Source organism: Eleginops maclovinus, chromosome 2 (assembly GCF_036324505.1).
Source record: "Eleginops maclovinus isolate JMC-PN-2008 ecotype Puerto Natales chromosome 2, JC_Emac_rtc_rv5, whole genome shotgun sequence".
Classification (NCBI taxonomy): domain Eukaryota; kingdom Metazoa; phylum Chordata; class Actinopteri; order Perciformes; family Eleginopidae; genus Eleginops; species Eleginops maclovinus.
In genome coordinates, this window is record NC_086350.1 from 23865024 (window position 1) to 23892227 (window position 27204).

At 41.6% G+C, this 27204-nt stretch overlaps 1 protein-coding gene across 1 annotated transcript in view; it reads left to right on the plus strand.

Moving 5' to 3' along the window:
• The window catches only part of hipk3a (homeodomain interacting protein kinase 3a), a 38239-nt gene extending 11759 nt beyond the window's left edge, over positions 1-26480 (plus strand). Inside the window, 15 exon segments of the mRNA XM_063901098.1 lie at positions 2746-2869; positions 9479-9598; positions 10452-10538; positions 11512-11696; positions 11829-11994; positions 12746-12869; positions 13017-13111; positions 13250-13407; positions 14715-14855; positions 14936-15289; positions 15972-16133; positions 16222-16496; positions 20251-20399; positions 21836-22063; positions 22065-26480. Of these exon segments, the coding sequence (XP_063757168.1) occupies positions 2746-2869; positions 9479-9598; positions 10452-10538; positions 11512-11696; positions 11829-11994; positions 12746-12869; positions 13017-13111; positions 13250-13407; positions 14715-14855; positions 14936-15289; positions 15972-16133; positions 16222-16496; positions 20251-20399; positions 21836-22063; positions 22065-22364 (2668 nt within the window). The 3' untranslated portion in view covers positions 22365-26480.
• Positions 26481-27204: the final 724 nt, after the last annotated feature.

Sequence of the window (27204 nt, forward strand, 5' to 3'; positions counted from 1 at the left end):
ATGTACAATTTGGAGTGGTCTCTTCATTTTTTCCGGAGCTGTATGTACTAAACACAGTACATTGTTTGTTAATAAACTGCGCCACCATAGCACTTTATTCTGTGCTCTCTAATTTGTCTTTGCTTTCAGTCAATGTTTCCCTAATTTCCTGCACATGCATGGTCACACTCGTGTAACTGATCTGCTGTCCAACACACATCCACCCTCAGTAATGTGGGAAGAGTTTTGCATGTGATGCAGGTGTGGAAGCACTGGGTTCACACGTCCTGTAATTAGTCCCATCTCCTAAGGTGTGTTTGCCCCTAGTTATCTTAGTTCTCTCTACACAGCAGGGTTGTGTTGCCATACAGTGTTTGTTCTTGTAGCTGCTGCTCTCTAGTGTGAACGGTTAGTTCTGGAACCTGGTCTGTCTGCCAAACGCCTGATAGTGGGTGTGTGTTTGTGGGTGTGTGAGGGCCTGTGTTTGTTAGTCGATGAGCTGTTACAGCTCTGGAAGGCTGGGGCTATTGCTGCAGCTTTTATGGTTGGGCTGTATAGCCAGAAACAACAACACACACACTGACCTTTTTTAGGTTTGTTATTGTAAACTTACTGGTAAAACTCTCCAGAATCTATAGCTGCACAAATACATATTTTGAGGGGGCAAGTTATTCAAAGTAAATGGTCAAATATTGCTGTAAAAACTACATCTGCTTTCTTGTTAACCTCAAACATAAAACAATCAATGGATTGTTAGACCGAAGTGAAATTTAAACCAAAACGTCCTTACATCCGTTTCCTCTTCCTCATAGAGGAGACCTCATAGTTGTTTCCATTTTTTTCTAAACTTGAGCAATCAACTGATTTGGTTTTCCTAATTTTGAAATAAGTTGTACTTGCTTTGCCAGTGTGTAGGATGCTAACTTCCTGACATGATTATTCTAATGATTATGTTTTTCCTCTGCTCTTTAAAGGGCCCCACTATGCTAATTTGAAGGTTGATATTTGCATTGTGTGCCTCTACTGTGAGGTGTTTACCTGCTTTAATGTTCAGAAAGGTTTTTCTCATACTGCCTGTGCTGCAGCGCCACTTCTCACCCTCTGTCTGAAACCAGAGCCCAGTCTGCTGCAACTGTTACATAGGGATGTCATTAAATGTTAGTAAAGTCCAACCGAGGCATTTCAGACAGGGGGGAGGGGGTTGTAGAGAAACTCCCTCTGGAGGGGGCTTCTGGATTTTACCCTCTGCAGACCATTTACATGCACACAAACCTATATAACACACTACAGGAAAGGGAAAACCCCAAAAAGCAGAATTGAGCCTGTATAATTCATCTGATGATTTATTTTATAATTTTCCTTTGATGGGGTCTTTCTCTCTGGACATCTTTTATCAGTCAGAAGTATTTACTTATCCCAAACTGGGAAATTATCGTACCATTTAAAAGTTCTGGGGCGTTTTAAGTTAAAAATCAATAAGACCACAACAATCACTTTCTTAGTCACCACTTGGTGAGGTTGTTCTTTAAATATTTGATGCAGTCTACTCTAAAGCTCTGTTTAGTATTGCATAACTGGACTTCTTCCTCCTGAAAGGAGCAATAGGAAATGGCAGTGTGTAATTTCCTGCTTTCGAAAGCCTTAGTGTTTCTGTGATGGACATCTGCCCCGCTGTGCACACATATGTGTGCACACACACGTCACAGTGATACACATACACAATGACGAGCAGTGGCCCCATTTATTGCCCTGTAATACTGTTACACTATGGTCCTGCATTTGGTTGTTGCCTGGCAACAGTACATGTCCCTGCGGTCGTCACAGCAGTGGTTACTATTTGCAGCCCTGTTGCTCTGCTGCTGTGACCGGGCCTAAAAGCCCATTGTTTTCCTTCACCGCTAACGAGACCAATGCAAGATTACCAGTCCCGTTTGATTTGTGCAAGTGGCAAAGTCCATCAGCGAAAGAGATTTAGTTCTTTGTTGCCGTATCGCTGCATGTACGGCGTCTGGGTTTAATGTTCAATTAGTGAGCCCTCTATATCCTGTTGTTAAAGAGACCATATTTATTTACTTGGAGACAGTTATGTGCCATGCTTTGCAGTATTCCAAACCTCAACTGCACTTTGTTTCCTTTTAGAATAAATCTGCTTTAAGAGGCAAGGCAAGTTTATTTATATAGCAAATCTCAACACAAGGCAACTCGATGTGCTTTACAAACATTAAAAATACCAGGATTACTTTCAAGTTACATTAAAACACATAGGAAACACAATCTAAACAAGCCAGAAAGGAATGACGGGTACAAAATACAAGAAAAAGTAAAAGTGCACTACAAGTTATCATACGTAATTTGATTTATTATAAGGAAGCAGCAAAAGGGTCGTAAAATGCAAAACCTACTCTGAAATGCCGAGATCAGTATAACTTTTGTGGCATCTAGTCTATAAAGAGGACACATTATGCTAACGTTCAGGTTCAAAAAGGCGGTACCTTAACCGTGACCTAATAAATATTTATACCATAATAAACCCAGCATGTCATACTGTGTATTACATATTGTCACACTAGTAGTAGTTTTGGATCCAGAAGTAAAACTATTCATTTGATGTGGTTGACAGGGTTTGACTCGTATCTGTTGGTTTTTCAGGAACATCAGCTGCAGAGACCCTAGCCCCGATTCTCTGACTTACAAATTGTTTTTCTTACATTGTGATTGTGACCATCTCCAAAAGAGTAACCTTCCCCGCCTCTTTTCTCTCTGCAGGGCTCCAGAGATTATTTTGGGCCTGCCATTTAGCGAGGCCATTGACATGTGGTCACTGGGCTGTGTGATAGCCGAGCTCTTTCTGGGCTGGCCCCTCTACCCTGGAGCGCTGGAGTACGACCAGGTAACATTCTTCACACCACACAAACACTCACACTCACACACTCAGACAAACTACTGGCTAATGAATTGCAGACCGGACGCAAGGAGAGATAAAAAGACAAGAGGGATTAAAGAGGACCAAATAAACAGGAATATCATTTTTCAGAGATTACAGAACACTGATATAACATGTACAATTCTTCAGCCTCTGCTCTCCCAGTAGCCAAAACTCCACAGTACGTTCATTATCCACTTAAAGCTGTGTTTGTTGTTGCTGCCTGATTTGTCTTTGGCTATATGAGTGACGGCCGACAAATCCAGCATGAAATCCAGTTAATGCTGAGCTGAGTGAATCAGGAAATTGTTCTCGGCCATGTGTTATGATATTCCCACAGTGTTGTACAGTCTGAACTAGACAACCGGGACATTAGATGAAGTTCCCCTGTGAGGAAAAGAGAGCATGGGAAAAGGACCACACTGCATTCACAGACCACTGCAGGATTACCCCCGTGTTTGACTGTACGCAACTCTGTGAGGACTAGGATTAAGACCGTCATGTTCACAGTGCGGGAGAAAAAGCATAGGATTACTGTCCCTAATATTGTCTTGACCTTTTATTAAGTGAGGAGAACATTTAATTTCAAATCTTATTGACTTGAAACCAATAGTTTGAAATTGGCTTTACATCCATAGTAAATGCCAGTTAGAAACTTTATGTTTAACAATTTGTTAAAGGCATGTACAGCATCTCACTAAAGTGAGTACAGCTTGTATGACAGTGTACATTTGCTGTGCCCTCAAAATAACTCTACACACAGCCATTAATGTTTCAACTGCTGGTAACAAAAGTGAGTACACCCCTCAGTGAAAATGGCCAAATTGTGCCCAAAGTGTCCATTTTTTGTGTGGCTACCATTATTTTCCAGAACTGCCTTAACTCTCTTGGGCATAGAGTTCCCTAGAGCTTCACAGGTTGCCACTGGAATCCTCTTCCACTCCTCCATGACGTCATCACGGAGCTGGTGGATGTTAGAGACCTTGCGCTCCTCCACCTTCCGGTTGAGGATGCCCCACAGATGCTCAATAGGGTTTAGGTCTGGAGACATGCATGGCCAGTCCATCATCTTTACCCTCAGTTTCTTTAGCAAGGCAGTGGTCATCTTGGAGGTGGAGGTGTGTTTGGGGTCGTTATCATGTTGGAATACTGCCCTGCAGCTCAGTTTCCGAAGGGAGGGGATCATGCTCCGCTTCAGTATGTCACAGTACATGTTGGCAATCATGGTTCCCTCAATGAACTGCAGCTCCCCACAGCCGGCAGCACTCATGCAGCCCCAAAAAATGACACGATGCTTCAGTGGCTGCCTTCGCTTTTAAAGTCACCTTTGTGAAAAATGCCTGCTCAGTTCCTTCACCTTTCTCTTTCTCAGCTCGCTTTTGGGAGGAAAGTCAGTGTTGTAAGTGCTGTGAACTGTCTGAAAGTGCTGCTCCACATTTCCCTTCTTTAAAATAGCGATAGTAGAATTGCAGATCAGACAAACGCACTCATTTTTATACCCTTTCTTTAGTAGAATTGTATAAATTGGAAGGCTAATTAGGTGATCAGCTAGCCCTGATTTGCAGCTGGCGCGGTTGACCGCGCATGCGTGGTGAACTGCGTGTTAGAAAAGATGAGATCTGACTGGCTTACCTGTACGTCAAGTGGCAAATGCCATAGTAAGGATGGCTGATATGTTAACTTTTTTTTTCAAATCTACCCACACAACCTTTGCGATCAACGTATTGAGGACCCATGGCCTAGGCCATCTTTATGTAGAGCGACAGTTCTTTTTTTCAGATCCTCAGAGAGTTCTTTGCCATGAGGTGCCATGTTGAACTTCCAGTGACCAGTATGAGAGAGTGTGAGAGCGATAACACCAAATTTAACACACCTGCTCCCCATTCACACCTGAGACCTTGTAACACTAACGAGTCACATGACAACGGGGAGAGAAAATAATTGGGCACAATTTGGCCATTTTCACTGAGGGGTGTACTCACTTTTGTTGCCAGCGGTTGAGACATCAATGACTGTTGTGTTGTGTTATTTTGAGGGCACAGCAAATGTACGCTGTTATACAAGCTGTACACTGACTACTTTACATTGTATCAAAGTGTCATATCTTCAGCGTGGTCCCATGAAAAGATATAATAACATATTTACAAAAATGTGAGGGGTGTACTCTTTGTGAGATACCGTATGTATCTATTTTTGGAAGGTTTTTTCATCTTCCATGTAATGCAGAAGTAACTTTATTTATTATATAATTTTGTCATTATGCAATCCTTCGTTATGGTGTTATGTTACCAAACATTGTCGAAAAAGAAAATAGGCAAGGCAAGTTTATTTTTATAGTGCATAAAAAGCATAAACATAAAGTGCAGTGGGATCACATCAAAAAAAAACCTTTAAAAACAGTCTCAAATGAAGGGAATTTAAAAAAAAAAAGAGCAAAATTGCAATGAATAATTTGATTTATTTAAAAGCAGCAGCACATATCAGTCTGGATTTAAAGAGGTGAGTGATGCAGCGACTTCTAACTCTTTAGTTAAATATGCATCGGGGATGTTACTGCCAAGACAGTTTGATAGTAGATAATAACTTTTAGTAGCTGCTGCCTTTTTAAAAAGACTCCAGTGGAGCACCAGCTGCGACACAACCTATTAACCACGTCCCTGTGGACTACAAAGTTGGGGAAGTCGGTCTTGCAAATCAATCAAACTGTAAGTTTCATAGTGACATGTGCACAGCTCCAGAGAGATATTCACACTGGCACTTTTTAACAGTTCTTAAGTATTTCACAAGTTGGACCAACTGCGACTCAAACCAGCCCCAACTAGATCACAGTGGAAATGGGGTATTAGAGAGGGTGGCTGATAAAGCGTCACTGAGCACGGACAGATCTGTTGTATCATTGCGCTATGCCAGGACACACACACACACACGCGCACGCACGCCCACGCGCGAATATTGAGCCCCCAAAAGTATGCTGTGCTATGCCAAGGCTCACTGCAGTTCCACTTTACACAGCAAAATGTATTTATAAGCATAAGCCGGATGGTAGACAAGTTCACACACACACCCAAAAACACACACTGGTGTGTGAGGGAGGGATCAGTGCACCATCAGCAGGTTCTGGCCGGTCAGTGTGTTTGTTCTGGGCTGTAGACATGTGCGCGTGCTCTCACACACACCGGCCATAAAGCGTATCACTGTAGGATTTCCATGGAACTTCAGGAGTATCATGGAATTGTCAAGGCAGGGAAGGCCAACTGAAATATTTCTTGGGAACCGACCAGCCAACCAATCAGAGCAGACTGTGCTCTGGTTTCAGACAGAGGGTGAAAAGAGGTGCTGCAGCACAGGCAGTATGAGAAAAATAAAGAGCTTTTTGAACATTAAAGCATGGAGACATGTCACAGAGGCACAAAATACAAATATGAACCTGGAAATGAGCAGAATAGTGCCCCTTTTAAAGTCGGTAAGTCATCACCCTTCGTATTGTAAAGGGCACGTAGTTTAACTTCAGTGCCCGTGTTCGGAAAGCACAATGAAAACATGTATTTAATTTAAATTAACCGCCTGTGTCCACTGAGAAACAAAAGAGTCGTGAGTGAGATGTTCACTGACCCCAAAAAACCCTGTAATTGTCTCACTATTTGATATATTTTTGGCTGCGTCGTCTGCAGGATAACAACATGGCAGGCTATTGACTTAGTCCTGTCCCAAAATGACCTTACCACAAAACTAATGTTGATGTAAGCAGAGAAGGGTGATGGAAACACGGGGAAAAACGGCACAAAGGAAAGCAGCGTGGTTTGTGTCTGTTGGCTGCGCCGATGCTCCGGTGCTGACTGTTAGAGAAGCACACTGAACTACTTTTGAAACAGAAGCCGGGAAAACACTACATCACGGATTATTTTAACTTGAGTGTTGGTCTGACAGCGCTGTCAGCAGGAGAGAGGCCCTCAGGACCCCCAAGATGTTTTATTTATACTACAAATGATGAACAAAAGTATTAAAACGCACATCTTGCACGTACAGCATGACCCTAATGTCGACTGATATGGTATTTTAGTATGTCATCTATTCGTCCCAAGTTTACATAAGGAAATTGAAGATGAGGAAGTGAATACTTGTTAATCAAGTTCAAGACATAATGGGAATATTTGAAATGGGACAACTAGACAAGATATCTGAAGCTGAGACCACACATTAAACAAAAAACATCCACAATATATTTTACAACAACCATGTCGCATTGGCGATTTCCATCCATCCAGTTTCAACCGCTTGTCCGTAGTCAGGTCACGGGGGAAGCAGTTCCAGCCTCAAAACGTCCCATTCCTTGGCCACATTTAACAGCTCTGACTGGGGGATTTCCAAGGCGCTCCCAGGCCAGCGTGGAAATGTATTCCCTCCACCTGGTCCTGGGTCTGCCCCTCGGTCTCTTCCATGCTGGACCTGAAACAACTCCCTAGGGAGGCGACCAGGTGACATCTTTCAGCCTGAACCACCTCGATTGGCTCTACACAAAGGTGCATGGGCTCTTGTCCCTGGTCCCTCCCGGATGACTGACATTCTCATCTTATCCCTAAAGGAGATGCCAGCCTCCCTCTGAAGAAAGCCCCTTTCGGCCACTTGTTTTTACCCTCTCGTTCTCTCATTCATGACCATAGGGCAGGTTAGGAAAGAAGATGGACCGGTAGACTGAGAGCTTGGCCTCCTGGCTCAGCAGAATGTATTTGTTATAAGGAAACATTACAATTTAAAAAAACTAACCAAAAACTAAACGAATGAATGTTCACTCATGGTTCCTAAATGTTCCCCAAACATTATTTTTCATCAGTCTAAACATTGGTTTAAAATAGCCTAGATATAATAAACAAAGACAAGCAGAAACAATGGTATAAATGATATGAATTTCAGAGTAAAGTAAACCTATGTAGAAGTCATCAGCCATTAAGTGTATTCAAACTCTTAAACAACTTAAATAGCATCTGTCCTTTTAAATACGGACACAAAGACATTTTTATACTGTCATCAATCTTTGGGCTACAATCGGTAAGCAATGCGGGATTTGAAAGCTCTGATTATGAACTGAATCTTCAGTGAATAAAATATATATATTTCCAAATGTCAACAACTGGATTCCCCTTTCTGTGTGTGTGGCATAAGCTGTGGCCCCTGAAGTGCTCCATCTATGTCCGCTTGGCAGCGCAGTAAAGGTTGAAGTGCAGCAATGTTAACATGCCATATCTGATAACAAGCGACTTATGGAGCGGCTCTAGGACAGAATCCAAGTTGCAGAGGAAGTGTTTGAACTACCGTTGCAACAATTGTCTTTGAATCATCTGCCAGGTCATGCTGTTCACTTCCGGCTTTAATTATTGGTCTTCCTCTTCACAATAATCACGTTTTTCCTTTATCACTTTGATTGTGTGAGTCGTTTCAAATTAAAACCCCTCCTAAATGACATCCACGCTATGTGTTGAAATTTGTATATGGTCAGACCTGAGATGAAGTGTAGGCTTGATTTTCAGTAACATAAATATTTAATTTTCATTGAAGTTAATTATCTTATTTAAGTAGCTGTAATGTAATTTTGGTTCAATTATTGTTTCACTACCTTTTCTTTTTTTTTGTTTGCCAATTAAGTCCCCCCCTTAATTTCCATTTTTGATATAAATATATATATATATATATATACACACATAGATACATACATACACCTGCTCAGGATCTATTTTTGCTTTTCACTCAGACAATAAAGAGATACAAATTAATATTCATCGTTTGAACCAAATATCTATTAAGTTTAGCTTTGAGGTTTGAGGATTGGTTCCAATTGTTCCACAAAGGCAATTTAATAATGGCTGTGGCATCTTTCTGGCCTGCATGCATTGGTTACTTTATTCATCCATCTTGATGTCATCTTTGTTCACTCTTGAAAGGATATTTCAAGCTAGACACAGCCCTTTAAGCTGAGTTCTGTACCTGTTCTGCACCTTATCCTGGGTGTTTGGCCCCTGGTTTTGTTGAGAGGGAACTGTAGCCCTGTCTCATTGCAAACCAGGTCTGCTCTTAGGCAAAGCAATGCTCACATTTGATAGGAAACAGATTTGAAAGCAGCAGGTTTTTGTAGAAATAACCCCTTAGTTTTTGATGTGTTAGTTAGAATGTGCTGTTGTGTTCCCACTGGCTCTTGGGAGACTACGGGAGAATATATTTTCTGAAGCTTAAAGGTTGTAACATATTGTCTCTGTGTAATCACATTTATATGAGATTTAATTTCGGTTGAGTTTCTTTCATGTCTTGATGTTCTTATAACTACTTAGACATTCATGTCACATCCCTGCAGCATGAACATTCCGATAGCTTAATTTGTCCTGAAAAGAAAGATGTATGTTAGTTGGTTGATCATACACGCATGTTTACAGAAGGGGACCAGGCAAACCAAACATAAAAAAAGAGACTTGATTGGGTTTATACCCATCTACAGAATTCCTATTTTATTGATTAAGTCAAATATTGAACCCTCAAATCTATGACTCATGTGTTGACTTTACATGTTTCTTTTTGCTGTCTCCTCAGATCCGCTACATCTCTCAGACTCAGGGCCTGCCCGCCGAGCATCTGCTCAACAAGGGGACAAAGACCTCTCGCTTCTTCTCCAAAGAGTCCAACTCTCCTTACGCCTCCTGGAGACTAAAGGTCAAACACACAGAACATGCATGTTTTACGCATATGTGATATTGGACGTTACATTTCATTATAAATTCAGGTGCTAGTCCATGCAGCAAAGGGATATTGAAATATAAAGTGGCAGTTAATTCACAAAAGGAAATGGATCCATAAGCTTTTAAAAACAAGGCAGAGCCTGAGGAAAGCTCCAGGAAATGTGAAACCGTGTTTATACTCCCTGCTGAGCTCACTCTAAATAAATGTTTAATACATTTGAGCCTAATGTTTATCCATCCAAGCACTTCCCAGCAACAACCTGACTGCCTAACACTCTGAAAACACATATTTACATTTTTTTATTTGCTCCCATGTTTACATTTCATTTAATACAATAAGTAGAAAAAAGTACATCTTTAAATACTGCATGTACAAACTAGATATTGTTTCTGTTCTTTTAAAAAGAGCTTGAGGCGCCTGAAGTTGTGATTTAAAATATGTCAACATTTGATCAAAATAAATGGCTGAAGACTTCTAAACAACTTTGAAATGTGTTTAATACATTAATAATTTTCATTTTGACGTATTTATGTTTTTATTAAATCTTTCCTTTTTTAGACCAGTGTTTACACTGATTTTAAATAAATGTTTAGGACCATTTAGTTAATGTTGGATTATTTTAGGGTCATTTTTAGCTTATAATTTTTCTCTATAATACATGAACTCTCTCCTGTCTAGATGTAAGTGTTATATACTGTAAATACTTTGTTTAGTGTCTCAGCCCCCTTTTTAATCGCTTATCAGCCTGTTTTCCATGTCTCCATTATATCTTATGATGGTATTTTTAAACTGTTTCTAAATAAAACGATTTGAATCCTTCCTCCAGACAACTGAAGAGCACGAGAAAGAGACGGGACTTAAATCCAAAGAGGCCAGAAAGTACATCTTCAGCTGTCTGGAAGACATCGCACACGTGAGTCCAAATTCAAATCACCCTACACAAAACATAAAAGATAAAAGGCAATCTCACGTTTCAATTTGGATATACAGCAGTGGGATCATTTAAATATCATGATCGCATATTCAAGATATCCTGGGTGTGGTCGTGCAGAGATGGCGTACTTTTCGAGGCCGACCAGGAGTTAGCATTGCAAGGGCCCCCCCAACAAAAAGCAATGGGTTGAGTTCTGTGGGGAAACACGTGTGTGACACTTAGATGTTGTTTTGAACACTTTGTTTATTGGGTTTTGGAATAACATACAGCCGTCACATCAGAACTTGTTTGATAAGAAGGAAGACGAACATTTACCATAGAAGACAACATTCAAATCAACAATTGAAGTTTGGCTAAATAATAAAGTAACCAAAGCCTTACAAAACACACAAAAACAAAATATATAAATAAATAAGATACAAAATCTACTAAAATCAAAAAGAAAATCAGTCCGCTAGTGCAGAATTGTGTTATAATTAAACCAAAAAATGCAACCCACCTCACCAAAATATGAAAACTTTCATCCGGAATTATAGGGAGATTCATCCTCGTAATGAATTGGAAAAATAAGCCCCAAGTTTCCCCAAATGCATTTGAAGAGCCGATCAGCTTCAAAAAGAAAAGGATGTCTTTAATCCAGTCTGTATGAGATGATGTAGCTTTCCATTTAATCGATATTAGTTTTCTAGCCAGTAGAGTGATCAAATCTATCATGTCTCTATTTGATTTTTTAAGCATAAATGTAAGTAAAAAGACGTAATTTGGGGTGACTAACCACAAATATGTTTAAAAACACATTGATTTCTAGACTAGGAAACTCAAATTGGTGAAATGCTAACTCATTCCCGGGTTTTAGGACTCATTCCCGCACAACTTTATTTATTGTATCACCTGTTGCCCTGTGTGTTTCTCACATGAAGTGTTTCCCTCTCCCTGTGGTTCCTCCCCTCAGGTGAACTTGGTGCTGAGTCCTGACACCGGGGACATGCAGGCAGAGAAAGCTGACAGGAGGGAGTTTGTGTCCCTGCTGAAGACCATGCTGCTGATCAACGCTGAGGACAGGACTGTTCCCGCCAGCGTCCTCAATCACCCCTTCCTCACCATGACTCACCTGCTGGACTACCCACACAGCAACCAGTAAGTCTGCACGTTGACATTGACTCCCTGTTGTCTCTCCTACATGCTCTTCTCTGCTTTGTGTTTTCCCCTGCAATGTTGGCTGAAGTTTTATTTCCATTTCTGACATTTCCCTCCTCTCATTCTCTCCAGCGTGCAGTCATCTTTCCGCATCATGGACATGTGCCACACTCGGCCCAACAACTCCATTTTTGATGCTCTGAATCAAAACACCATTCATTTTTCCAGACCCCCTGTCGCCACAGCAGCCCCCTCTGGCCTCCCTCTAGGATACAGCAACATACCAGTGCACACTCAGGTGAGATACTGCAGACAGATACTGTGTGTGTTTCAGCTACGAGACTCAGGCATGTTTGACCTCCTATTGATTTTATGCCTGGACCATGCCCATTCACCGATTACCTAATAACACCCTCTTTAGGGTCAAATGTGTCACCACATATCATCTTAGAAATGTTTTCTTAGTTTTTCTGCTACTTTTGACACAGATTGGTGCAGGGATAACATATTTTTTTAGGCCGACCCAGAAGTAATCTGTGCATGGGTTCCCTCGAAAAAAAAGCAATGTGATTTCTCCGTAGAAATACACCTTTTGTTCAGCCGGATCATTTCCACATGTCTACCCTACTTTTATCATGTTCACATAATAAATCTAATCGCCAGAAGCAAAATGCTAACGTTATGCTATAAACGAACTACAGACGAGTACAGCAGGGTCGCAGGACTTCAACGTCACGCCAACTTAAGATCATTTCAACTGACTTTCGCACGCTTGCATATATTAGTTCAATGCTGATGTGTTTAATGTCGTAGAACAAAACATGATCCGTCTCTTACATTTGTGTCAACCACAGACTTTCTTTCTAATGTTTTCCAAAATCCTATGGAGAAATCCCATTGGCTCTGAGATACTCACTTCTGGGTTTTAGGACTCGATCCTGCACCACTCTATTGTCAATAGTTCTCATAAATGATAGCTTACCTCCTTTCCCTCTCTGTCTCTTTCTACGTTATATCTTCTCTCTACCTGCCACTCTTTTCTGATGCAGCCTATGAACCAGTCGGCTCCTTCAGTGTTGCATCCTGGGATAGCTTTAACGACTGGGAATGGTCAGTTTGGGTGCACAGACTCCTTCCCACCTGCCCTCCTTCTTTGTCCTCCCAACATGCAAGGTATGCACACTCATTACAAAGATAACACGATACATTATGAGCTGGTTATCTTAAAGATTGCATATTGAAAGTGTTCTTTGTTGCTACGCACAGCCTGACATGACAGATGGTTTCATGCTTGTTCTTGTTGCTTTTCTTTTTTACAAGGTAACCTCAACCAACCGGGAGGGTACTCTGTTCCCATGGTTACCCAGGCCCCTCCCATACAGCCCTTACCGGTGCGACCTGGTGTAATTGCTCAGGTAAGACACCGACCTAAACATGGATTTGACCTCCGACCCCTGACATCAGGCCTTGCTGTGGGGGGGTTTGAACAGATCGCAGCGACGGGGATCAACAGATGGTACGTAACGTCTCTGACTCTCCTCTTCTCCCTGCAGCAGGCTTGGTCGAGCCGGGGTCAGCAGCTGCTCATCCCAACAGCCTGGCAGCACATGACTCCAGTGGGACCTCCGCCCTCTCACCCCCCTCCACCACCTCCCCAGTCCTCCCTAACCAGCGACACCACATCCGGCCCGCAGAGAATCAGCGACTGGGGGTGAGTCATCCCATCCTGAGTCAGACAAACTTTAAATATGGGAAATTCCCAGTTGTTAAACTTCCAAGCGTCAACATTCTGTGTTGAATTCAGTGCGTGTGCACAAAAAAAAAACATGTTACAATTGGCTTTCTGTTTAATTTTAGAAGTTGTGAGACACTTCTATTTGTGGCTATACAAGCTGTGTCAGTTCTTCAAACTCGCACAGGTTTTACTACATCACTCACACTAGACCCGCTGGCATGAGGCAAATAACAACATACTGATTCCTGTTAGTAAAAATCATGGATTAATGCTTTGGCTCGTGAGTCCGCAAGACAGTAGGCAAAACATGTTTAAAATGTGTGTTTCCTGAATTGAGATTGGATCGATTAGGCTAAGCTGCTGTTGTAATTGCTCTGTCAACACTCAGAAAAGCGTCATATAGACACAAATAAAGTAGCGACTTTATTTGCCATGCCTTAAACAATTTGTGGTTTATACATTTTTGAACAAACACATCTTCTGTTCAAATGTGAGGAACTGTGAGCTCTGTGTACCGTTGCCCAGGGCCACAGACTGATGTTTCGCTTCCTATTTCAACCACATAAGGACGTCAGGGATGCCTGCGGTTGCCACGTCTGATTGGCTTTATAAAGCGAGTGAGGCGTAATTTGCATTGATCAGCATCTTTGCACTGACTGGTAATCGCGGGGTGTAAACGCACCGTCACTGTTAGTGTGAAGCCAAAGCAACACTGAAAAAGCACATGGGGTAACATGGAGTAGATCTCACTTCTCTTATTGTCATGTCCTCTGTCTCACCGGACGTTATTCTGGTGCGCCATCCTAAGGAGCGTTACTTGGGGACAGAGCTGGCTGCTGTCAGACGTTCCAGCTGTACCAGCGTCATCACAAAGGGAAAGAAATGGTCAACCAGTGCCTATTAATATAGTGCTGTTCAGAAACGGGGAGACAGAGGGGATTCGAACCTGGGTCCACCGCAGTATATGGCCGCCTGCTCTACCCACTGAGCTATACAACGGCCGGAAATTAGGTTTAAGAGCAATGTCACAAGTGAGATCTACCCATGGTTTCCTAAATGCGATGTAAAGCAGCAAAAAAATGGCCCGAACGTTCTTTCCAAACGGGTTTATAATATTCTGAATACTTGTTTAAATTCAGTCTCTTCTATTTGCATTCATCAAAGCACATCATATGATCTACAACTGTTGCCTATTCTCAGCCAAGTTTTAGGGATGCATTCTCTTCCTCTTGCACTTTTTTTGGTACCTTTTTTTTAACACAAATACTTTTTCCCTTCCGCAGCCATTACACCTCAGTGATCCAACAGCCTCTCCTGACCAATCAGATGCCATCCCTCTCTGCCCATCAGCCAATCAACATCGGCATAGCTCACGTTGTGTGGCCGCAGCAAACCAACAAGAGGAACAGACACAGTCACAACAGGTGGGATAGTGCTCCTCGTTGAAGGGAATTTGCATTCATGTTTTATGGATGTCTAATATATCAACTGTTCTGTTTTAAAGGAACCTGTCCCACCCCAGAATCATCCACACATCAGTGTGTCGGACCCCCAAGATGGCCAGTGTTGTTGGACATGCAGTGGCCCCCAGAGAGCAGCCTCAGAGGGAGCTGCCGCTGGTGCAACCCGTCGTCCCAACTGCAGCCGAAAATGAAGCAGAGGAGGAAGTGAGCTACTTTAAAGAGGCAGCGCCCAATGGGATCAGCCAGCAGGACCGGTCCAGGCCAACAGCAGCGCCACGTAGCCGTACTGATGGGGACACACCGAGCCCCGCTGCCAGTGTGATCAGCATCCGCAGTGACCTGACTGACGGGGAGGAAGAGGAGGAGGAAGAACCTCAGAGGTGCCGTCTGAGGGAGTGAGTAACAGCACATGCAATGGGATGAATGACTGCCAATAACTGTAGAGCGTTAAAGTTATAACGTTAAAATGGATCGCACGAAGGAAAGCTCATACCTGTAATGCTAGGAGAATCTACTGCAACATAAACCACGATTATATTTCAATAGAACAAATCTTTACGGGTTGTTTTTTCCTGCATCAGGTGAAAATTCCTATTTATCAGGCTGCACAAGGCTGGTTTGTAAAAGGATTTTGCAAAAAAAAAAGCTTAAATGTGAAAGGATTTTATTTTAAATTATTGCTTTTTCTGTTTTAGCACTATTCTGATATAAGCCCAAGGGTACAAATATTATTTCATCATTATTTTATGCCTTTAGTGCATTTCCCTACTGCTTACATGTTTTTAAGTTTACAAAGACAAGTCTATAAATTAAAGTTTATTTAATAAATAATTGACTCTAACTCGCTTTATTCACATTGAGGATTTAATACAAAGGATTTATTTTTGGGTTGGTGTCATAAAATATGACAGCAGTCATCCAAACTTAATTTGGAAAAAATCAAAAGATGTTAAAATCTAAAACAAATAAAGTTTCCAGCCCGTGTAAAAAGTAGGAATATGGATTCCAGTCGTCTGTTTAGAGTAATTGTACTTCATTGAGCCTCTAACATGCTAACCAGTGTGCTGTTCTCCATAGGTGCAAGGAAGAGTGTGTGTGTGAGGCATGCAGAAACACCAGTGTGTCTATGGAGAGAGTGTGTTCCCTCAGCAGCCCCGACAGCAGCATCAGCACCAGCTCCTTTGCCTCCAACTCCCTGCAGTCCAGCCCCTCCATCTCCCCCTGCAAGAGACCCAACAGGTAGTGTGTCCTCATGTCTGGGTTAGGCTCTGGAGAGAGACACACGCACTTCTCAGTCCCGCTAACACTTCCTCTCCTCTGTTTTCAGCATGTCCGAGGACGATGGCCACGAGAGCGGCTGCGACACGGTGGAGGGCTCCCCCGCGTCAGACACCTTGACTTCCCCGCGTGGCAACAGTCCCTACCGTTACCTGGACAACAGTAACCACAACAACCGCCCATCTTTGGCTGCCATGGTCGCACCACTGCCTTCCCCTGCAGTGCAGGGCAGGAGCCCCCGCGGCGTCAGGACTATGGTGGTTCCACCAATGAGAATGCAGAGCAACAACAGCCATGGGACGGAGGAGCGTGCTCAGAGAACAGGTCAGAACAGGAAACTAATATTCCTCTTTGTAAGATTGTTCTGTACTGAATGACTTCTCTGATGAGATACATCTAGGTTTTTTTTCAGTGCACGCTAAGAGAAGGCTCTCATTGAAATGTTTTCTGTGTACTAACACGCTTAACTAAAATGTGTCCTCCTCATGCCTGCTGTTGCCTGTGCTCTGGTGGCGTCTGCTCCACAGGTCACATGGAAGCATTGGCGGCATACCGCCCCCTAGTGGATCATAGAGGCTTTAACAGGTGATCAAGAGACACCAACAGAGAACTGGCCACGTTGTACCAAAACCTCAAAAATGCATTCAGAGCAGGCGTTGCTAACTTGCCCGAGAGGCCCTTTTTATGACTTTTCCTCCATCAAAGTAGTAGTTGTATTCTAAGAAAGTTTCCAGGGTATAATACATTTGGACAAGAATAAGAAAATGTGTCTTTTTAAATGCGTGCACATCATTTGAAATGTGCTAACATTCAAGTGAACTAGATTTTCCAATGCAAAGCCTGTATCATTAGTTTAAATGCTTTGAGGAAAGGATACAATTTCACGGGCGCTCCTCATTTGCGCTGTAGAGGATTTAGAGCTTTGTCTGAAATCATTTAGGAATCTTTCTGTTGATCCCTTTAGTAACTTTAAACTAATATTTTAACTACAGCCTAAGTATCGTTAACAAAGCCCTCCCTTCTGACAACACCCGCATGCTACATCAGCGGTCCAGAATAGTGCGCAGTAGAAGAGAGGAAGTTTATTTTACAGAGACGACAGGAAACTGATTTCCTGTTGGTTCCTCGGAGTGGAGGGAAAGATGGATGCATTAAATTTGGTGTTGCGTCAGAGCCATTTCTCTTCTGGTTCCCTAAGGCACTGATCTGACATCAGTTTTACCTTTTTAATTTCCCGAGATGTCGTTTTTTAAATAAACGGTGAAGTGAATTTAAAACCGATACAGATCAGAGTCAGCTTTGCTCCCCACGGGACATTTCTGAGTGCCAAACATCTCTGGTCCTTCTTCTGTCTTTGTGATCTTTTGTCTAAATCTATGAGTGTTTAATGGGAATATTCCCTACTGTTAAGCAGTCAAAGACATGTTTGTTGTTCCTTTAACAGCAGCACAACCAGTCAACCTGGCCATAAAGGTGTGAAGTTTTTATTCCTTTCAGCACGGCATTTATGATATGACATAAACCTTTATCATGCCGGTTCACAGCATTTCATAAAAAGGCCAACTATAAACATTTTTTTTTTTTTTAAGTATTAGATAATGAGAAAATCACACATTGGCAATAAAAGAAAAATAAGAAAATAAAAACACATCCATGGCTAAGAGTATATAGCAGCATTTTATAAGCTTAGTGAACATAAAGGTGATGAGATTAAAATGTAAGTGATTATTTAAAAATGGCAAAAAAGTGTCGTTTGTAGCAGTCTGTATTTGTATGGGGGTCTACCAGGGGCCGTAGTGGTTACCGCTGCAGGAAGGAAGGATCTCTCCGTGAGACACCTTGTGTGAAGCAGCCTGTCACTGAAGGGGCTACACAGGACAGACAGGGTGTGCTGGAGGGCGTGGGACATTTTGTCCAACACACTTAGCCTCCATTCCCCAGAAACCATTGTATTTATGACTGTTATGGGAATCCAACAAGCAGTGTACTGGAAAATAAGGAAGCTTGGGACAGATCTTTCATCAGACAGACTGAATGTTTATTGAAGGGCTTTGCCCGAAGGAACAAACAGTGTCATTACAGAACGCATAGACGTGTTCCCGCTGAATGCCACCGGACAGCTGTTTCAAACTGGTTCGTAGACTGGCCAGTAACAAATGTGCCTTATTATTTAAAACATTTCTACACGTTATAAAGGGTTTTGTGGCAGTACGAGAAAAAAAAAAACTTTTGGAACATTAAAGGTCTCCTATTATGCTATATTTGAACAATATATTGTAGGGCCATATCTATACAAAACTTGTCTGTGAAGTGTTTTGCTCAAAATACCAAACAGATCCCCCATTGTAGCATGCCTCATACCCCTCTATTTCAGCCCTGTTCCTGAAACGCTGACTCTGTGACTGACACTTTATGTTTGAACTGAGCTGAAGCTGTCGACGCCTCTGTGCAGAGTGATGCAGCTCTCTCTCCTCCGTGAAATTTTTCTACAGGAGAAGATAGTCAGCTAAACGCTGCCCCCCCACTGAAGAGCTTTAAATCACTTAAAATAACATGTCAATTCCTGCTTTCTGTTTGATGTGTTATACAGGATTACTTTCGTAAAGTATCTTATTGTATTAGTGATTATATCAAACTAAAAATATAAAACAAATGCCGTGCCCCCTTCAAAAACCTCTGTCACCCTTTTGCCACCCCATGTAAAATGTCCTAGGTCCGCCACTGCCGGGGACACTAAAAGGCCTAATATGTCCTCTTTGAATTACGTCTTCAATGAAAAAGGACATCATAATATCAAAATATGTCTAAAGTGTAATTCTTGCAAATGTTCCCCTTTTTTAAAGATAGTATTTAGCTAAATTATTGTTGCCATTAGCTTTAACTTCTGATCCAACCACATTATATAAACTGTCATATTATACCTGTAAAGTTTAAATATGGATTAAACCTCAAATCAGTAAAAGCAGATGTTAAGAATTCAGATACTAATCCCTAGTATTTCCAGTTATCCTATGACTTCACAGAAACAGGCTTTTTTTCCGTTTGAATGTGTTGGATGCAGATGCTTCTGTGAGAGCGCAATGTGAAGATTAGCTTGATTTACTAATCTCCACATTCTGCTGTCCCTTCAGGTTTGCTTGTTTTTCATTGAATGCAAATTCTGTTTGTGCTAATCTTTTTACTCTGCACAGCCCCCTCCGAAATGTTCCATTTAGCTGCAGATTGGTGCTGCTACATTTATTGTCCTCCATCAGCACTCAAGAAAACACATTTTCAAATTCATCATTGTATTTCCCTGGTGTCGACACGTAATTGCTTTTGGGGAGCATCACATCTATGCTAGTCTGTTTAGCTTGTGTCTGCCGTGAAAAGCTACTCCGAGCACACAATCCTCTAATGTGCACTGTGTTAAAGCAACTTCACTATAACAAATGCAATTTAACAATTTCATGTTTATATTATTAATGTAGCAGGCGTCTTGATCAGTTATTCTAATGTATGCAAATAGGGCTGCATCATTTAGGAGAAAAATTATAATTATTATTTTTTTTCAATTGCGATACGTTACACAATACAGCTCCGAGACCACTCCAGTTTTTTCTTAAATCTTTATCTCTGCATGTATGGCAGCCATTCCATTGTTTGTTGAATTTCAACACATTTAAAAATTTTCAGTACTTTATAGAATACAGTAAGAAAACACAAAAACATTTGACTCAAAGACATACCTTTTTAAATAAGAGAAAATGCTGAAGTGGTCTCTTCATTTTTTCCAGGGCTGTATTGGGGGATTGATTATTTAGCAACATTTTTCTCATCATTTAAATATATATTAAACATAGTGTGCATTCTTCTATTTTTTTGGTTTTCCCTCTGAACTGTATGCTCTGAAAGAAAATTCTCTATATTGAACAAAAGCATCTAACTCTATTTTCTCTCTGTTGTGCATGCTTGTGTTTGTTTGAAGTTTTTGGGTTTCTTTCGTCTTGCAGGTCATGTGGACTAAACCTGCCCTCCACCTTATTGTATAAACACACCCGCCTTACTCACTTCTGTCTTCTCTCTGTTCCGGTCCCAGACTCCTGGTCCCGGTCCAAAGGGCGCTGCAGCCTCGTAGGACAACAGAGCACTCCCTCTTCCTACACCCTCCTCCCATCCGCCCCCCTCATTTCCCGGCAGCAGAAAATGAGCGGGCACCAGCATCAGCACCCTCTGGGCTTTGGACAGGTCAGTTCCCTTCTGTCCTTTGTCTGGATTTACGTCATGGGGGATTAGGCAGCAGCCGGACATCTGTTTAGGGTGCGTTTGTAAATAGTCACTCGGAGCGGCAAAGCGCAGACCGTTTCTAAGTTCAGAGCGGTGCTTGAAGTAGCATTTAATTATTTTGAGCGGCAACTAATCGGGTTGCCTTGGTGAAAGTTACTTCTTAATCAGGCTATTTACCTTATGTAGTCCCGCCCCTTTTCCAACTTCTAGTTCAAATACATGTCAGTTCTGTATTGACACTAAGGCATTGTAAACAATAATTATATTTAGGAACATTCACAGTTCCACTGCAGCGATGGAATGGTTTTACAGTACCACATCCATCCTCTGTAAGTGGCTGGCGGAATGATAAATGAAAATGGCCCAACACATTTTTTAATTACTCTAGTGCCTTTAGGTGTAGCTGGCTATGATATCAGGAACTACAGAAAGTACCAAAGCACAGCATTAGGTCAGACTGCAGACTACAGCTCATCTGGATAGTTTATAATAACTTCCTGCCAGACAAAAGTCCACAGTATTCACATTTATACAAACAAGTTAACCAAGAGACCAAACCCATTAACCTGTCATTGTGCTATTTAGCTAGTGATCAGTAGCTATCTATCTATCAAACTGGCTAGCGAATGTAAAAATAAGTGTTTTAACTTAAAAACGGTAAATTCAACCGTAGTTTAAAACTTTTTCTTTTGCAAGTAAAGTTTGATAATGCTGGGGCTCTCTAACTGGAAGAACCAACACATACCAACGGTTAGCTAACTATCTTACATTTTCTCAAACTCCTCACGTTAGCTTGAGCCTCCTTTTCTAAATCGTTTTCATTGGCATATTGTAAGAGTTTACTGGCTATCAGGTTGCGTCGTATTCATCTGATACATCGTCATCCTAACTAAAAAGCGGGAGGCTCTACTTGCATTCTGCGTATGAGTAGTAGTTTTTGTTTCATGTATTTTAACTTAAATTCATGTAAAAAATACAGTGCTCTGTTTCAAATGCACGTAATTCTTTAGCCGCTCTGATACAATAAATGTTATTGTGGTCTCAGCTCAAGGGCTCGATTTAAAATGCCCTGAGTCGTATGTTTTGACTTCAACCTTTTGGGATGTTTGCCAAGAGTATGATGATAAGAATGATACCATGCTAAACATAAATCTAGAGCCCATTGATTGTTTGACAGTGTATTGGCTAAAGAGGTAGACATTTTTTTTTAATGTATGCAATGACCCAGCTTAGCTATTTCCGATGTTTTTGCTAAGCTAACCACCTGCTAGCTCAAGTTCATACAGAATGCAATGTTAGAGGTTTATCGGTAAAAGGAAGTAAGCGTTCCCTAAAACATGAAACGCTTCCTTCAACAGACCTACTGCGACTCTGAGTGTTTCTCTTGTGTCCCTCAGGTGCCGCCATACGGTTCAAACCTCAGCAACAAGGAGTGGAACGGCAACTATGGGCCTCTGCGACCGCACGCCTACATCCCCCCCACGGTGCACACACACACCTTCACACACCTGCAGCACAGCAGCCCCACGCACACCTCCGCCATCCCGCACACACACACCCTTCTGTCCTATCCTCCCAGCGCCTCTCACCACCCCCACCCCATCCTGCCCTCTCGTCCTCCCCCTCCCCCCCCTCCTGCAGCACAGCTACGGTCTCTCCCATCCGCAGGGCGGCGCTATAGTGCACCAGGTCACCCTGGGTATCAGCCACCACCCTGGACACCCGGCCCCCCACCCGCACAGGCTCCTCCCCTCCCCCACCATCCACCCGCACCACCAGCCCGGCTACGCCCACCACCACCACCCACACCAGTTCAAGCCCCCGTTCCCGCCGCCGCACCCGTATATGGCTTCCCCCGCCGCATACACAGGCTTCCCTCTGAGCCCCACCAAGCTCAGCCACCACCCCCAGTTCTCCTATATCTGAGGAGCAAGGGGGGGCCGCAGCACTACCTTCTAGTGAGGAAGGGCAACGGGAAGTGGAGCGGCGCTGCCACCTGGGCGGGGAGGGCCGGCAGCAGAGCACAACATGGACACCTGTGAGGAGGAAGAGGAGGATGTACAATGAGAAGGAAAAAAAAGCGATATTGCTGAAGATTTTCCAATTTTTCTAGGACGTAGAAATTTAGGATCACATCAATGATCATGTTTGATTGTGAAAGACTTCCTACGAAATCATGGGGCGGTTTTTAATCAAAGCTTTATGAGAGCGCGTCAGAGAGAGTGGATCAGAGTCTGAGGATGAGGAAATGATAATTAAGAAAGAGTCTGTTGCACATTACCTCCTGTCGTTTGTTTAACAAGTGTTCAGAGAGCTAATTTTCGGCGGGATTTGTTGTTGTTGCTGTCAGGGTACCCCCCTTTATCTTCGTTGCCTTGTAGCGTGTGCTAGCCGCTCAGTCTGTTAAGCCATCCCAGTCTGTATTAGCAGGATGGGACGCTCCTGTTTTGTTTCCGGGGCAGACCTTACTGCTGCCGTCGCCTTGTGCCTTAAAAACCCAGAGTCTCTGACGTTACTTCAGGAGCTTTTTAGATAGTACTTTTTTTTTTAAACGGGCTTGCAGCACTTTGCCTTCAGACTCTGAACATGATGGGCTTATTGGATAAATAACGCTTGTGGTAATGTGTTTTTAATACTTTCAGTTTGCTTTCTAACTCAGAGTACGGATTTACTTTAGCTAGCGGCTGCACATTTTAGGGCTTTGACTGAATGAGCTTTTAAATGTACATAAAAGAGTGATTTGATATTTTGATAATCAATTTCTATTCACTATAGTACTTAATTCATAACAGTATTGTCACTGTTTACTGTAACTGCAATACAATCTAGATAGCCTCTGGGTTGCTGTGTTTTTATTATTTAGCATTAATAGTTTTTTGGGAGTGGCATAGACTATGTTTTGACTTTTAAATGCTTCTCAGTGTTTGATAACCTATCGACTTACAGTATCACTGCTGGCCTATTGAGTGTTAGATGTGTAGCGGTGGTTGTTTGAAATATTCTTTAGTTTTTTTGTCCATGTATTGAAGCCTGTTGTCAGTTTTTAATACATTCCTTCAGGGTGGATGCATAGCCTTGATTTGTTTGTGTGTTTTCGTTGATTTCCAGTGTGTAGTATAGCTGTCTCTACCTGTCATATCAGCTGGTATTTTACTCCAATCAGCACCAAAGACTGTTCAGTAATCATTTCTATAAAAAGCATGGTCAATACTATTTCTCCTTTCACCTCCAGCATACTGTTGCAAATTGGAATATATTGTGAGATCTCTATTTTAAAAAATAAAGAATTAGGTTGAGGTTTTTATTTTTCTGAGCTATGTTTGGCTAATCGTATTTGGAATGTATAGATAATAAGCTGCTATGTACTGATTATCTGCCACTTCGTAGCTGTGAATTTAGAGGAATAATCTCATTCTAGCCTCTTTTGTATTGTAGTTCTGATTACTAGATACAATAGAAGTGGGTTTTCTCTTATATAGTATATTGAATGCTATTCCTATATGCTAGTGCCTCTGTATATTGGCTTTGTTTTGAAGTGATTGTAAACTGCTGTAATGGAAGTTTTATTTTATATATGTGTGTGTGTGTGTGTGTGTGTGTGTGTGTGTGTGTGTGTGTGTGTGTGTGTGTGTGTGTGTGTGTGTGTGTGTGTGTGTGTGTGTGTGTGTGTGTGTGTGTGTGTGTGTGTGTGTGTGTGTGTGTGTGTGTGTGGCGTCAGTATTTCAAACGTAGGCTGGGTTCACTGTTGGATTCTGTAACCGGTGTGTCGTTGATGTGTTTTATTTTTTGCTGATGACATGGCTTTTATTTCCGTTTATTGGACTGTATTTGCAACTCTTCGTACTGTACAACTAGTGCCTTTCCTTAAACAAGCGGCTGACCCATATCAAAGCAGTCGCACATCTGTAGACTAGTTCCCCCTGAGGGGATCAGCTCCTACTTTCACATCACAAAACCCCAAAGTTGTTTTGTTTGTTGGACTCGAGATGAGGTCTGGAAACACTCCTCTTCTTTGAACAGAATCCTAAGAAAGTACAAGTCAGGGAAATGTTTTATTGCGCTCACCAAGAACAACGTGCAGTACTCAAAGACACGGGGGCCTGAAAATACACAAAAGCAAAGCTTTATCCTCACATCGTGAATGTATTTGTGACACAATTCTGTTTTTGGTTTGCAAATGATGGCTACACAGCGTTTTCACTCGTCTTGTGATTAAGATGTTGATAGTTCTTGTAATGCAGCTATTACCACAAGTAGATATCATGATGTGTTTCTAGTCTTTCAAAATGCTTTATCCATCAATTATACTCAAAGTTTAGGTCCAAAGTTGTTTCCTTCCTCATGTACAACGGCTGCCACCATGACAAAAAAAAAAGCTCAGTCTCCTTTTTTCTATCAAGACACATTAAATCCTTATTTTTTGAGATAAAAAAACCCACATTTCTACTGAAAAATGTGGAGGTAAAAACAGGAAAAATATCTTGTTATGGCGTGAAATAATCATGTGAAAAACAGACGTTTGTAATTATCGATGAGAAGCTGAGCAAAGGTTTTTTTTTGTCATGGTGCTTTTCTTTATGTATTACATTGTAATGGTTTTGTTGCTTAAGCAAAGGGGTGTGTTAGTGTACTCGTCTAATCTGCTACTGTGTTGACGATGCTTAGACAAACGTGAGGATGCACTGTTCAGCAGTGCAGCCTAGAGTTATAATTAATGTGTGGCACAGTAATCTGTACTTTATCTTCTATTTTATTTTTATTATTTTAACCCTGTAGTGTTCAGCCTCGCATGTATTCCCATATGGCTCCAATCTTTGTCAGCTCAGCACCTGGGATGAGATGGACTCACCTCGGTGATGTCCCACGCCGTAATCCCCCACCACTCTGGGTTGATTGTTTATAATCCCTCCACCACGCCGCCAGTTACATCATCAGGATAAGCAGAAGGTCATAGATCTAAAGCCAGCAGTCTTAAGTAACACATTAGGCCTTAGGATGGTTATTTTTCTCATATGGAATTAAAAAACAATTGGGTTACATTTATACACAATATTTCAGAGTCAAGGGTGCTTTCAGATATTAAGGCCTGTTTTTTGCAGGAATGAGCTCTAAAACCCGGAAGGGAGATAGCATTTTACCACCTCTGATCTTGAAGTCAATGTTTCTTTTAACGCGTTTCTTGTTGAATGCCTGAAATAAGTTCTGTAGTCAACACAAGCTTTAGAGATCTTCACTTTTTGTCAGTAAGGACCCAACTCGTAAATGTCTGAAGCTTCTATAAATCTATAAAAACAGTGGTTGCTAAAAAGTATCTAAATAAACTACTAACCACCATCCTACCGGACATTAGCCCCCTTTAGTTTAGCAGTAGTGACGTAGTCATGCGACAAGGTTGTAGTTTGTTTCTAGCATACAGTCAGCTTTTTACTTTTGGCATTTATGCTTTAAAATAAAAATGTAAAAGTGGTGTTACTTTCTGGAGATTATCCTACTGACAGTTGCAGGAATGAGTACTAAAACCCGGTAATGAGTTAGCGTTAGGACTAACCATCTCATTGGGGTACTGGGCTGAATAAGAAATTTGACTCCTGAGACACGTTTTAGGTAGATTTTGTACCACAACTATAATTATGGGGTTATTGTATTTAGACACAAATATACATGATTGGCTAAAATTGAAACTGTTACTGTTCTAAATATGCGTATCTTGTGTGGCTTTATGATATTAATTTTTTGATTTTATTTTATTCTTTAATGCTACACTAGTTTGACAATGTAGCAACTGCACTGTGCAATATACAAAAATATGAGGACTGGGAAAAATGATTATTGTTTGGATGTAATAATGTGTGTCTTAGCAGTTTGCGGTCGTTTTTCTTTCCCCCCTCTAGTTCTCAGTGAGTTTCAATGTGACCAAGCCTTATGTACCTTGTCACAAAAAGCGGGTTCCTTCTTGGTGACTCTTTATTAGTGAGTGTCAAATTAATTGATGGTGTACTATGTCAAGATTCACTTTTAATTAAAAAAGATCTTTTGCTTCAATCTTGTTGTCTTTATTGTAATCGATTTACAGGTATTACCGTCAGATTCAAAATATGTCAGTAATAAGGAGACATTTATTAATGAGTTTATCACAGTCATTTCTGCTGAAATGATGCCACCATTTTAGTTTTTCAAGTGTACCCAAAGACATGAACTATCAAGAGATAGTTGAGTACAATTCAGTATACATTACAATTCAAGGGACATATTTAGCCCATCATAGAATGGCACACATAATGCACAAAATATAATATATCCTTTTATGATAATGATGGACCAGGTGCCATCAAAGAAGTAGTGAGGTGAGCATCAGGCAGGACAATGGCCACAAGCGCAGCCACGACTCAGGATCCAATACTCAAGATCCTCGACTCAGGAACACAGCGTCAGCCACGACTCAGAATCCAGGCGTAGCCTTCAATGCTGATAACCTAGCAGGTGACAGACACAACAAAACACTCTGGGGAAGCTGGGTTAGTAGTAGCATTTATTTTTGGGATACACAAAAATACAGGTACAGAGCAAGCAGTTAGAGAAGTGCAATGCCTAGCAGGTGGAACCTGTCTATAAACACATACCTATTAGAGAGACGTAGATATAAATACTTTCATTTAAAATAGACTTGCAACAACTAATGGGCACATGACCAGGGATAAATGGTGAGTTATTTTTATCACAGTCATTATGACTTGACAAACACAAGTGTAATTACTCCAAATTAATT